Genomic DNA, 14,827 nt, shown 5'->3' with positions numbered 1-14,827 from the left:
TATTAGATATTAAAACAGCCATAGACTGTACAGGTACATTCATCCTAAGAAGCATCAATGGGCAAGAGGTGGAGTGGAACTAGTAGAAGAATTATGAAAATATTACATTGATATAACTGGAGTTCCCTAGAGATTAAACATATAAAAACAGATCTTTAATGATAATTGTGTTCTGATTGAGTGTGGAAAAGGAAATAAAAAAGGAGATAAAAATGGGAAATTGGAGAATGCAAATCATTTATGTCTAAGGTCCCATTGATGGTATCTATAGTGTTGAAATAGAAGGATTTGCTGGCTTATTAGAAAGGGCAGAAGACAAAGGAAATCTGATTCTCATAGGAGACCTTGAATAGCAGAGTAGAAATTGAATTGCAAACTTTGAAGAAAAAGGCAGGGCTGATAATAGTATCTGGATTTTCTTCAGGACACTCATAATCAGTGTTTTGCATTCTTTGCTAGCAGGAAAAATCAAAGATTTTAAGGATATGAAAGAAAACTGAAGCACTTATCTATATTGTTGCTTCATAGTGTGATAATGTTTTCTTTCTTAAAGATAGTGGCTGCCATCTACTTTAGCCAAAACTGGCAATTTTATTGTTTGGTCAGTCGTTAGAAATCTTTTCCATTCTAAGAGTTCTTTCCATTCATTTACATAACACATCCAGGCAGGCTCGTAGCCAACTAAGCAACTAAGTATTTAGAAGCAGCTTTAGAGAGCTGCAAAATTGTATCTCAATCATTAAGAAACACTTTTTTTAAAAAAAAAAAAGTTGCATATTTTCTTGAATGTATGGGTGTCATATACCCCAACAACGGTCCTGCATCCAAGTCTCTTATTTTGATAATTTAGCTGGTTATATTTTGCACAGAAGCCATTTTTTTGCTGTTGGATGCTTGTACCATCATGAACAAAACAGTTTTTGTCACAGCCTCTGTAGTTAACTCTGTACTCATTTTCTTGTTTTTAATTTTTTAACTGTGGAAGGGGAAAAGAAACCTTTTTATTTTTACTTCACTATTATTATTATTATTATTATACAGTAGCTCCCACATAGTCATTGTGGGAAACCCACACTAACTTTTAGATACACAAAACCTGTGTAACCACTCTTAAATTCATTTACTGTCAGGACACTCCCGACTAAGGTTTCCAATCCATTCCACTCATACTCTTACATTGCTTCCACAGATGACCCCTAGTTCTATATTTCTCATATATTGAAAAATTTCCTTTGTGTCATTTCATAAAACCTCTTTAATATTTTACAATAATATCAACTAAACTTTGCAACCCATACACTTCAGTCTATCCTCATAGGGAGCATTCCACCTGTCACCAGCTTGGTCACTCATCTCTGAATCCTCTCTGCCAACTGTTGATCTTCAAGTCCTCCACTGGTCATTCTCCTAGATTCCACTCCACAATATACTACTCTCTGGTGTCTGTCTGTCAGCCATCCCCATCTATTCTTATCCATTCCCATTTGCTCCAACGTTTGTCATAGTTTTCCATGTGATATTGTAAAATGCTCTTGCAAAGTTCAGTTATGATAAAATGTGAATAAATTAATGAGACAGGACCTACACTTTACAAAGTCATGCTGCCCACTATACAGTATCCTTATCCACCCACTGTTGGATTTTATCTTTAACCAACTTTTTTGATACTTTAACAACCACATCTGATATATTAATTGGTCTTCAGTTTTCTATTTCTATCTTGAAGCCACATTTATGTAATGGAGTTACCTTACCCTCTTCCCCCTCCCCAGACCTTGCCATAGCTGAGACGTAGATTGAACAGCTTTATCCGAGGCAATGCAAATATTCACATAGTACATGGGCTGACATGCCCATGTACTATGGTTAATTCTTGTTTAAGAGCTTGTTGATTGTAGCTCTGTTTTTAAGGGTGTTAATGACTCCAAATTTTTGTGACGAGTGGTGATATGAGTTAACATGTATATATTGGCCGGTGTTGGATCCTACTTCTTCTTAATCTATACTTGGATCCGACATTTAATTATTACAATGTTCTTAACCTAAAAAATAGTTGCTAGTTGATTTCTAATACAAATATAGAGAAAATTTATATTTATAGACTGCGCCACTCTATATCTGGATTAGTTCAAGAATTGAAGATAAATCAACCCTCAACTATTACTCCTTAAAATATATACTGACCGAGTATATTTGACTTACTTAATTTACCCGCATTGGTTCGAATATTTTATGAATGGTGCAGTAAAAGAGATTCAGGCAAAATACAACTTTTGATTAACAAAAACAAACATTTAATTTTAAAATCACAAATTTTACACTCAAGATTAAATCACTAATTAAGTTATTAGAAACACTTCAGCCTTTCCTATAATACTGTCACACAAACTCAGACAATGTAAATTTGTCATCTTTGATACAGTCTTCTGACAGTTCCTTAAGTTCCAAAATACAATAAAAATTGCAGTAATACCTCTTCATAAACAGACACTTTTAATTTTATGCTTCTTTTAATTCTCTGCGATAGTTACTGTTAACATCAGGGAATTCTAAGATGAAACTCGCACACTTCTCTGAACAGAAATATTAAGGTTGGAATAATCTTACCGTTAATCTTCTTCCTTCATCAACATACACACAAACACTTTTTATAACTGTAAACACTTTTAACAATAAACAGCACTCATTAAAATAATTCTTCTAGCATTAACTGAATTAATTTACGGGCACAATACATATAATCAGATGTTCTTGTATGAAGCACTACTGATTACTCTTGAATTAGGGCAATACACAATAATTCTTTAACTTGGGGTTTTATATGCACAGTTGTTCATTCCTCCGGCATTCAATTAATTCTTTAGGCAATATATTTCTAAGCACAGCTAACGGTAAACCTCAATTTTACAGCCTCTACTATACTTTAGTAACTTCGTGCTTTGCTTCAAGGTTCTGTATGTCCTTGAAAGGTCGGCCCTGAAATTGAATCTCAATACAAATATCGCTAGTCTATTTAGTAGACACTCAGCTGTCTTCCGTAGCTATAATTGTTATTCTACAACTTATTAGCTAACTGCCTTTCGACTAGTAGACTTTATTTAGCTGCTTGAGTGACTTGCCGACTCGCTATTATCGCACTGTGATTCCCGAATGCCCGATTCCAACCTAATGCCAATCTCTCTGTCTCTAATGAATCTCTAATCTCCTAACTAATTAATAAATCCAGCGTTCGTCGCTTATATATCAGTTTTTCCCCCTAAATTGCTCACGTCATTTCTTTCTAAAACGCTTTTTAATAAACCTCACATGGTGTTCCAAAACGTGCTCGCTCACTTACATACGTTTCCATGACAACAAAACAAAATATAATAAAATTGAGCTATTGCATAACGTTAAACTTTCACAAACAGGAATAAATAAAGAATATTTATATTTCAATTAATGCGCAGTTAATTTATCAGATACAAATTCCTATAATATTGATATAACAATAAATAAAATAACTTATTAATATTTAATACAGTCTTTTCATTATTCATACATATATCTTTGATTAAATAATTAAATATTAGACAAAATTAAGGTAGTTATATGAATATTAAAATGTAAAATAAGTTGTTTACATTAAATAATATTTACAAGTCTAGCCTTTGTGATGGAAGATCATGTTGGATTCTGAAGCAAATAATAATTACTCTAATCTCTACATAATCAGAATCCAACATCGGCATGTGTCAGTTTGCAATAAACCGTGAAGGCTGTTCTTCACGGGAAGACTTGTGACCAAGGAATTCCATTATCTGGCCACACGGATGACAAACTTTAAACGCATTCCTTGGCCACCTGAACAAACAATATGAACGCATACAATTTACTATTGAAATTAAAAATCAGAACTCGCTCCTGTTCCTGGATACACTGGTCACACGTCTTCCCTCGGGCTCTCTATCCTTCATGGTTTATTGCAAACTGACACATACTGGCTAATATATATTTAGGCTAGATGACTAGAGGGCTACATGGTGTGTAGTGTTTGTAGATAGCTCCTGAACAGATTAGTGATATTTTGAGTAATAATTGGTGAATATGCATAGTATTTACATAGTATTGTTTACTTTTAGTATTTTAGCATGTCTGGGTGATTTTTGTGTGTTTTTTTGAGTATTTTAATAGTAAATTGATAGATACAATTATCTGTGCACATGGCGCCCGTAAAGAGGAATACAAAGATGGTGTCCAGGTCGCCATATTTGTCTAAAAATTTTAACTTAAGGGATTTGATTCAGTGTACTGTTTGCAAAATGTATGCATTGAGGAGAGCGGTTGGAGTCTGGTTAAACAATGATAGTGGAGTGAATATGTGCAAAAAGTGTAAAGAATGTGAGGATTTAAAGAGTGTTTCAGGTCGTGTGAGTGATATCGTTGTTGAAAGTGAGAATGTAGATAACAGTGATATGCGAGGTATGAATGATGATATTTGCGAGGTAGTACCTGATAGCTGTGAGAGTGGCGTTGAAAGTGAGAACGAAGGTAAACATACAGAATGATTGAATGAATCATCGGAGAATAAAAATGATGACACTGACGCAATGAGTGAGATCGCTCTGTTACGCGGAGCGATACATAGGGCAAATCGGCAGCTGGAGCGTTGGCAAAAATGTTTACCAAGCATACCGACTAATAATCAGCTGAAGTATGATAGAAAAAATAAGGGTATGATAGTGAGTGTAAACAAAATGAAAGAGTGAGTGTTGTATGGAGATTCCTTAGTAAAAGGTGTGTTAGTTGAGTTTAACAAAATCATACCAACCTGGTGCGAACGTTAAGAATGTAAGCGAGTCAATTGGAATGCAAAAGCAGTGGGTGAAAGAATTGATAGTGGTAGCAGGTACAAATGATTTGAAAGGAAACAAAAAGACTATGAGTGAGAATGTGAAGGAATTGCTTGAGGTAGCAAAAGAGAAGAGTGAGAGAGTTAGGATGGTGAGTCTGTTGCCGTGGTATGACATTGAAGAGCATAGAAGGAGGGCCATAATTGCCAATGACTTTATGCGTGAATTATGTTTGATGAGTGGTGTGGAATTTGTGGATGTGTGGAATGAGTTCGATGGGCGAAAGGAGTTATATAAAATGGATGGTTTGCATTTGAATGGATTTGGTGTATGGAGATTTGAAAAGGTGTTGTCGAATGTAGTGTAAGTGAATGTGCAGAATCAGGGAAACTAGAGTTATTTGGGGGGGGGGGGGAGGTAGATATGCAGACTTTAGGGAGACAGTTGAGTATGTGAATGTGTGTAATATGCCCAAGCAAGTAGGAAAGACCAGAATCAGAATGGGATAGTTAGTATAAGGCATCAAAATAGGGATGGAACAAATCGGCTTCTGCAATTCATGTATACAAATGCCAGAAGTATTAAGAACAAGAAAGAAGAATTTTTGGCCTTTGTTGGCATTAGTGAAACATTGCTGACAGAAGATGACACAGCTAGTGGGATTGAATGTGAGGGGGTATGGTGTGTTCAGGAGAGACAGGGAGAATAAAATGGGGGGAGGAGTGTTATTGATGACAGCTGATGAGCTACAGCCAAGGAGAATAGAACTGCAGGATAGAGAAAAGAGCACATTTGAGGCTATTTGGTGTGAGATTGAAACTAGCAGAACAAAATATACAGTTGGGTGCTGCTATAGACCAGATGATGGAATAGATGATGGAGATAGTATGCATAAGCAAATAGAAGAAATGAGTGGAAGGAGGGTAATTATTATGGGAGATTTCAACTATGATAACATTGATTGGAAGGAGGAGAGGACACATGGGAGGAAGGAATTGGATTTTATGCGGTTATTAAGGGATAACTATCTACGACAGCATGTAATGGAAAATACTAGGCGTCGGAGAGTGCTTGACCTAGTAATTGCGTCTCAGAATTTGGCTGTAACAAATATGACCACGTTGCCACCAATTAATGAGAGAGTGATCATAGGATCTTGACTTGGGAGGTGGCTAAAGGTGTGGAATTTACAATTAAGACAGGGTACATGTGGAATTATCGGGCTGGTAAGTATGACAAGCTTAGGAGTTTGATTGGTTCAGTGCCATGTCATGTACAACTGCAAGGGCTAGAAGTTGATAGTGCATGGGAGACGGTTAAGAAGTGTTTGCATGAAGCAATGGCTGACTGTATACCTAGCGTCCGAATAATAAATCAAGTCGGGGTTAAATGGATGAATAACACCATTAAGTTTGAGCTGCAAAAAAAGAAACAACTATGGAGGGAATTTAAGGAGAAAGGTGACTGGCAGGCACATGAACGGTATAAAGCACAGGCCAGAAGGGTAACAAGTGTGGTAAGAAAAGCAAAAAAGGATTATGAAAGAACATTGGCCATGCAGGCTAAAGAGAATCCCAAACAGTTTTTTTGATACGTTGCAAGTAAAAGAAAAAATATATATGGCAGAATGATTTTAAAGAATGCCGATGGTAAGGAGGTAACCGAATCAGTTGATATAGTTGAATTACTGAGCGAACACTTTGCAAGAATATATCATCCAGGTGGTGACATTGCAGAAATGAACCAATAGATTATACAGGAACTGTGGTGAATGAAGTGGAGGTGAGTAGTCTATTGCAAAACCTCAATGTCGATACATCTGTGGGATTGGATGGTATACCAGCTCGTGTCGTACGTGAAGCAGCTAAAGAATTGTCAGTACCCTTGACCATTTTGTTTAATTTGAGTCTCGGTTCTGGGTTAGTCCCGAGCGGGTGGAAAGAGGGGAAAATAGTTCCACTGCATAAAAGAGATTCCAAGTCTGCTGTTGTAAATTACCGACCGATTAGCATATCAGGAATCATTGTCAAAGTCTTGGAGAAATTAGTCAAGAGAAGAATACAGGATTGAATAGATGAAAATGGGATACTGTATGGGGGACAACATGGTTTTGTGAAGGGTAGATCATGCCTCAGTAACTTGCTCACGTTTTATAACACAGTGACAGCTGAACTGGATAAGGGTAAGGGTTTACAGTGATTCTACTGGACCTTGCCAAGGCCTTTGACAGGATACCACATGGAACTCTAATCAGTAAACTGGAGCAGATGGGGATGGATATAGGGTTGGTGAGATGGATAGGAGGGCGGTTGATGGAGAGATACCAGAGAGTAGTTTATTCAGGAGTTGAGTCCAAAAGATGGCTTGTGACTAGTGGTGTGCCGTAGGATCCAGCTTTAAAACAATGTGGGATTTAATATCCCCTTAATTTAAATAATGTTTAAATTGCCAAAATGAAGCCTATTGGCTCTTTATTTTAAATAATTTATGGGTGCACCTTTTTGACAACTCGTATAGCAGAGTATATAAGTTCTTTTCTCTATACCCTTCGTATTATACTTAGTCTAGCTACTCACTGATGAGATCCCAATAAAGATCGAAACTGGTCTGGGCAGTGACCTTCCACCATAATGTATAACATCATATATCTCCTAGGAGATGTGTTTTACATTATGGGAAATACTAAGAATAGCAATCAGAGCTTCACCCACCTTTGCTACAAGTTGCCCTAGTTTGTACTACGTACTTGAACTACGTATACTGAGACAAGGAGTGATGAGAGCATGGTCTACCTTTACTACAAGTTGCCTCAGTCCTGAAGATACTTCAGGTGCAAACTTTGTTTGCTTACATTTGGATAAAGGATTAAACTAAATTTATTATAGTCTAACCAAGTGGAAAATAAACTTCCAACAAATATAGATTACAGTAAAACCATAGCCATCCCATACGTTAAAGGGTTATCAGAAAAAAATCAATAGAATCTTACACCATTATAATCTTAATGCCACTTTTAAACCACCTAAAAATTAAAAAACATATTCAACTCCTCTAGGGATCCTCTCCTTCCATTGGCACATCATGGAGTTTATTGCATCTACCGCACCTGTAACTTACCTAATATTGGTGAAACTGGACGTACAATCCCTATACGTAAAAAAAAAAAAAAAAAAAAAAAAAAAAAAAAAAAAAAAAAAAAGAACACAAAAGACACATTAAATATAACAATTTTGGTGAAGCAGGCCTCTCAGATCACGCTCTCAACACCTCTACACCGAATTGATTGGAAAAGTACCTGCTCTTTACATCATACAAAAACCTGGTATGAAAGAAAATTTAAAGAAGCATGTGAAATTCTGATTAACCACCCTAATCTCAACAATAATGGTGGCATAAAAATTCCAAGAATTTGGATAGCACATATTCAGCCTATTCTATTTCCGGCATATTTTAGGACTTGAAGCAATTTTTAGTTTGTATTGGAAACTATTCCATACCAATTGGTTGAAATTTATATGTATAATCACATAGTGTTTTTTTTTTTTTTTTTTTTCATTTATATATATATATAATAAACATGTTGCTCTCCAGCCCAATTTAATTTTGTAACCTAATAGATAATAATAATAGGACTCTAGCTTTGATGTAGTGAAGGTTTTTTTCCCCCACCAGAGGTCAGTCCAATAATTATAACGGTTGCTCAGTAACTTTAATAAACCATGTAGATTGCAGTGCAGCTTGTTTCTTTGTGTATATATATGTGTATGCTCCAGATGATGACCTTAATATGAAAGTCGAAATGTCGAGTGTTAATTTTGGTTTATATTAAACTAAAGTTTGCTCTAACACGGTAGTTGTCTCCATAATTTTTTATAATGCATTCTGATAACCGTGTAAGCATGAAAGAAAAAAAAAATTGATATGGACTCACTCCTGTGAGCCCATATCAATTTTGACAATATATACATGCCAAGAATATAATTTCTTGGCAATTATAATTTCCTTTGTAACCCTTGGGAATAAACTTTCTACAGTTTATTTTAATAATAAGGTGATATGCCTTTATTTTGTTACTTCTATATGGAAAATATGACTTTTGCATTAATTTAACTTTGGCATCGTCCTGGGTGATGACAACTCAATAAAGGAAGAAACCAGTCTGGGTAGTGACTTCCTATACTGCATAGCAATATACATGTCCAAAGGAAGTTTGTTTTTCATCATGAGATACTGAGGTAATCGATGTGAAGTCGACAGCCTCCATATACAAGTAGCCTAGTCATGAAGATACTTTATGTGCAAACTTTGTTTGATTACAGTTTGATAAAGGATATATTAAGAATATAATTTCTTTGCAAGTACAATTTACTGAAACTACTGTAGGATCACTACTCAGTCTGGGTAGTGACCCTTCCTGTAATGTATACATTCAAAAGGAAGTGTGCTGTACTTAATGAGATAAGGATGCAACTGATGTGGGGTCAACAGTCTCAGTAGAGGTAGCCTTGTTTTGATGATACTTGAAATCCAAGGATTAGAACAAGAATATAATTTCTTGTCTATTAATAATACATTTCTTACCATACAAAAACATCCTGTGAAGAAACCATTTTAGATCATTTTGTTTGGTAATAGTAATGCTGTAAATTATTAATGATTTACAGTAGTATGATGCCAGTTCTTTTTATTTCACAGGAAACAACAGCAAGGGAAGTTGTAATGCTGTCGTTACGAGAGTTTGGCATCACTGACCCAAGTAGGTAAGTTAATCCATTTTTCTAAGCTTTTTTTCCCAAATTCATAATCTAACTTGAATTTTTTCAAAATTCAAGTTAGATTATGAAGTATTTGTGACTTGAAGCTCTCTGTTCATGCTCTCTGCATTGCTGCACTCTGTAATATATTTTTCAATAAGATATGGCAAAAGTATGAATAGAAAATTATTGAGTTCCAAACCTATTGTTGAATTTCTTCAAATGTTGTGCTTCGACCAGATTAACTAAAATAACATTAATTATGGCATGGCATCTTGGCTACCAAACATGGAGCAAAGGTATTTTCAAAGAAGCCAACAAAGAGCAGGAGAATGACAAAAATTTAAGTTGCATATTCATATTTATTATATACTTTTTTTATAAAATTTGGTTTCATTGTTCAATTAAATTTTTTTTTTTTCATTCTGTATTTCAGCTAGTTTATTAATTTATATTAATATATTTCTGTTCTGATCATATCAAATAAATAATAAAATAATTACAGCTGTTTAGAATAAGAATCACTAGTTCTTTTCTCAATGTAATGGGTGCTTGCCAATCCTTTTCTGCATAGAAAATGCTAGTTTGCACCCAGTATGGTGAATCTCAGAGGCCAGGTCTAGCTCAATATGGTATTAACACAGAACCTGGGATCCTTTATTATTATTATTTTTACACGAGCACCTCCATAGAGTCCCATGATTCATTGTGGGAGACCCAAGCTATCAATACAGTATTTATCATACCTTTTCCTGAAACCATTTATAGATAAAGCACTCACAACTGATTCTGCAACCCATTTCATTCATTCACAACTCTTCAAGTGAAAAATCTAGTCTTCACATGCTTGCTAACCACACTCTTACCCAACTTCCAGAGATCCCAACTGAATATCTTCAGGATTAAGATCCACTTTAGGTATAACCTCTCTTTAGTAAACCCATGCTATTCCTTGCAAAGTATAACTTGTTTGTCCATCCATTTCTGTGAGTTCTTATGAACTTCTCTAAAATCACAATCACTCCAGAGATACTGATAGGTCGATAGACACATTAGTCTTTGCACTATCCTTGTGCAAATGGATTATCATATGTTATTTCCTGTGGGATCTTTCCTGAGCTGAGGCTCAAATTATACAAATATCTGAAGAGCCTATCCAGTTCATCAGAGCATTCCTTTATCATACATGCTGATACATCTGTCCCTATTGCTGAATTCTTATCCAGGTTATGTAGCTGCTCTGGAACTTTCTCATGCACCTCCATCTCCTCATCCAGTGTACTGGTAGCTGTGTGCACCATTTTGCATACACCAATTGAAAGAACTTAGCAAAAGAGAGTGCTCATTTGAACAGACTCATCTGCTTCACACACAAGGGTGCTGTTTGCTTCTTCCAAGTGTGTCATCATCGGGAGCACTCCACAAACCAACTACTGTTTTTGGTCATTTTCCTCTGATACCTTTCCAAAGAACTCAAGAAACCAAATCTGTGCACAAAATGCTTATAAGAATTCAGCACAAAAATCACACACATTTTCATACAATAATTATTTTATACCAAATTCACAAAGTATTATGAACAAAACTTTCACTCAGTATTATTTATGCATATTGCCCGTGAACAGTGCAAAATGTGTGTGTGTTTACATATGCAACACAAAGTAGCGTGTCAATGGCAGAATATACAAGCATAAAAACACCAAAAATCAGGAGCACAAAATACATTTTCATACCACCACCACCAGATAGCTCATCGTGTGATGCTAGCTATAAAAATTATAAGCATGGTATTCCTAAAGATTGATCAGTCAAGCCAAAAGAAATCAGTTCTTCCTATTGTATTGATCAAGAGGATGAATATGGAGAGGTAATGATGGTGTGGATTGATGGTGGAAAAGAGACAATTGCATATCAGATATGCTGACTAAATGCTTAGTAAACTTCACAAACTCTTCATCAGTGTACTTCATGCTGGCATTAAGGATACTGTGTAGAAGATGTAGAGTTGTTTGTGAACCAAAATTTCGAGAGTACTAAGTAAGCTAGATGTTAATAAGGATGTGTGGTTGGATGATATACTTCTACTCCTCATTTTTAGGAAATGAACAAAAAGTTGACTGTTCCCATGATCTAATTGTTTATTGCAGACTTATAATAGATAAGATCCCAAAGGAGTGGAAGGAAAGCAAAATAATGCCACAGCACAAAAGTGTTAAGGCAGATTCATTCATTAGCCAAAACATTATGACCACCTATCTGGTAGTATATCGGACCTCTTTTGGCTGAGATAACTGCTTACACATCTTGCCATTGACATCACTAGACCAGGTGTCCTGAGGTATTCTGTACCACATAGACAGAATAATGTCTCTGATAATTTTTAATAAGTTTTATATAGCAAGTATCTTAACAATAGACATATAAAGATGTAAATTACATTAAATAATGAAGCTTATTTGTAACTAGTAAATGTATAAAATTACTGAATGTTACAAATTTCTAAATGCACCTGATCTGTATGCTACACGTCTCTGTTAATATAAAACTGCCAGTGCACCATACCCAGATAGTACTACATGAAAGTTCCCATTATTATTACCTATCCTACCAACAACTGTCCTCCAAATTAGTCTTATCTGTGAGCAGAGCTAATCTAGATCTTAGTCTTTCTATGGGTTTTTGTCCTGGCATCCAACACCTTTCCTTTTCCATTCTGTTTAAGTGACCATACCACTTGCTAAATGCTCTGCTTACACATTCCTGAATGCTAACAGTGTCAAGTTCATTCATGTCTTCATTTCTAATATGATTGTATCATTCATGCCATGTGTTCACTACCCTAATCTTTCTCAGCACTTGCATGTCTATGGTCTGTCTCTGATCAAGTGTTTTTTTCCTAACCTAACTCTCAGCTCCATAAGTTAAAATTGGTTTGAATGCTATCTTGTATAAAGCTACTTCAGTGTTTTGACTAATTTCTCTTATTCCCTATTAAATTTGTTCAGTTGACTTCCTGCCATACCAGCTTTGATTCTGTTGTCTCTTTCCATATATATTTTATTTTCTCTCAAAATTTTGCCTAAATATATGAAATGTTTTACTTGTTCTATAGGTTTCCCATTCAGGATGAAGTTGATATGTTCAGTGTTTTTGCCTATTTTCATAGCCTTTGTCTTTTTATTGCTAATATTCATATTAAATTTGTCAGCAGTCATTCAGTATAGTTAAGAATCTGCAGCCTTGTACTGGATTTATTTAAGCTTCTAACATCATCTGCATTTAAAGTAAAGAGGTGAGATTAATGCATTTTGATATCAGGGATAATGCCAGTCTCCCTAATGCAGTCCATATAGATAATGAATAACAATGGAGATAGCGTGTACTGTTACATCTGTTACATGAACACTATCTTCCCATACCTCTTACAGTTCTAATTGCTGACTTGCAGCTCAGACTATGTGTTGCCCAATATAATGTCCTGTTTGCACCATATAAATGCATCATTCTGAAAACTTCCATTAGCATCTTGTCACATGCCATTACCAGATCTGCAAAACTCAAATACAGATCCTTGTTATATTTCAATGATTTCTCAACTATTTGCCTTAAAGTGAAAATCTGATCCTGATAATCTCAGTTTGGTCTGAACCTACCTTTTTTTCTTTGTTTTCCTTCCATTTATTTTTCTTAGTCTTGGGTATGCTTATATAAATCTTACTGGAAATATTCCTTAAGGAAATTCCTCTGTAATTCTCACCTTCAGTTTTCTTTCCCTTTTCTTTTTAGAAATGGGTATTGTAAGAGCTTTACTCCTGTCATCTGAAATTTGACCTGACCATTTCTTTTGAATTATGCAGTGCAGCTACTAACACTTTATCTCCATATGAAATATTCAGTTCTAGCTGCCTTTCATTTCATAATTTCGAAGTTTTTTTTTTTTTTCTACCTCAAATAGTGATGCTGAGTGGTGAGCGTATCTGCTCTCCAGCCAAAAGGCCGCGGGTTCGAATTCCACGCTGGGCCATGGATATTTGTAATTGTCCGTGGAAATACTAGTGGTGGTGGTGATAGACAGTAATGGCGTTGTTGTAGATGATGCGATTTGCTGTAGTTGGTGGATTGAGTGGTGGAGACAAAGAGTTGTAGAGTAGGTGCCCTCCCTCTATGAGTCTTGGACTTCTTGAAGGTGTCACATAATAAGTCTGAATACATTCCTCTTGAATATAATTTCAAGTTACGTCACTGTAATGCTTCTGCTAATTCCACTTCTAATTTGCTACTTCTCAAGTTACCTGTCTTGAATTCTGCTGCTGCTGCTGCTGCTATGTTGGAATTGGTTCAAGTAGCTGACTGTTCACTGTTTGCCTTTGTTCTGTGGTGAAAACAGCTGGGCCTTTTATAACCAGGCTGCTTCAGCTGGCATGGAATTCCTTTGTGTTGTACCATCATCTTGTTTCAAGCCAAGTAGAATATCATTTGGTCAGCTGAATCTCAAATTACCATCCCATCCTCATTTGTTCAGCATCCAAATGGGTACCTATTACTAACTAAAATATTATTAAAAATTTAGCTGTGCACTGCTTAATTTACATCCCCTTCCACCCTTTTTTTTTCTGCGTGGATTAACTAGATCCATATTTTATAAACATAGTAAAGGAGAAGCTGTTACTCAAGATATAATCGGGCACTGAGAAAGTTTTTTAACTGTTGAAAGTTTTTTGGTATGTGTGTTTGTGATTTATGTTACTGAATTTTTAAATTATTTAATATTAGTCTTCCTAATAAGAGAGTACTTAATCTACTTGGGAAAAAAAAATCATATTTAATTTTTAATATAATTTGAATCTCTACTTTGAATGATTTTTTTTGCAGTGTGATGACATTGCTACTGTCCTAATTGAAGTCTTGAAGGAGCTTTTGGAAAAAAGAAAAAATATCCTGTTTAGTATCTATAGCAGGATTACAATTCTCTGTTAACCCCTCTCATGGTACCAGCATGCTCTGTTTTCAGTTTTTTTTTTTTTTTTTTTTTTTTTTGTATGGGAATTATTAATAAAAAAAAATGTCTCTACAATGCAATCAGTAGATTTGGAGAAATCTGGGCATTCAGATCTTGTCTAGAATGCTGAAAACCTTTGTGCGAACTGTCCAGTTGAAGAGGATTAAGCCAGTATCATAAACAAGTGACAGGGATTGGGAATATACATAGTGAGAGCAACACATGGGATACTTGGTTCATTT

The 14,827-nt window shown here is 35.4% G+C and overlaps 1 protein-coding gene across 7 annotated transcripts in view; it reads left to right on the top strand.

Moving 5' to 3' along the window:
- LOC150099532 (rap guanine nucleotide exchange factor 6-like) overlaps nucleotides 1-14,827 on the top strand; it is a 486,813-nt gene that overhangs the window by 325,468 nt on the left and 146,518 nt on the right. For all 7 annotated transcript variants that reach the window (XM_090404032.1, XM_090404034.1, XM_090404030.1 and 4 more), the window contains one exon: nucleotides 9,528-9,592. In XM_090404032.1, the coding sequence (XP_090260158.1) occupies nucleotides 9,528-9,592 (65 nt within the window). The remainder of the gene's footprint in view (nucleotides 1-9,527; nucleotides 9,593-14,827) is intronic.

The sequence above is a fragment of the Typopeltis vanoorti genome, chromosome 14, assembly GCF_054136105.1.
Source record: "Typopeltis vanoorti isolate ZY-2024b chromosome 14, IOZ_Tvanoo_1.0, whole genome shotgun sequence".
Taxonomy (NCBI): domain Eukaryota; kingdom Metazoa; phylum Arthropoda; class Arachnida; order Uropygi; family Thelyphonidae; genus Typopeltis; species Typopeltis vanoorti.
Note: the sequence above shows the minus strand (reverse complement) of the source record. Positions and strands in the feature narration are given on the sequence as shown.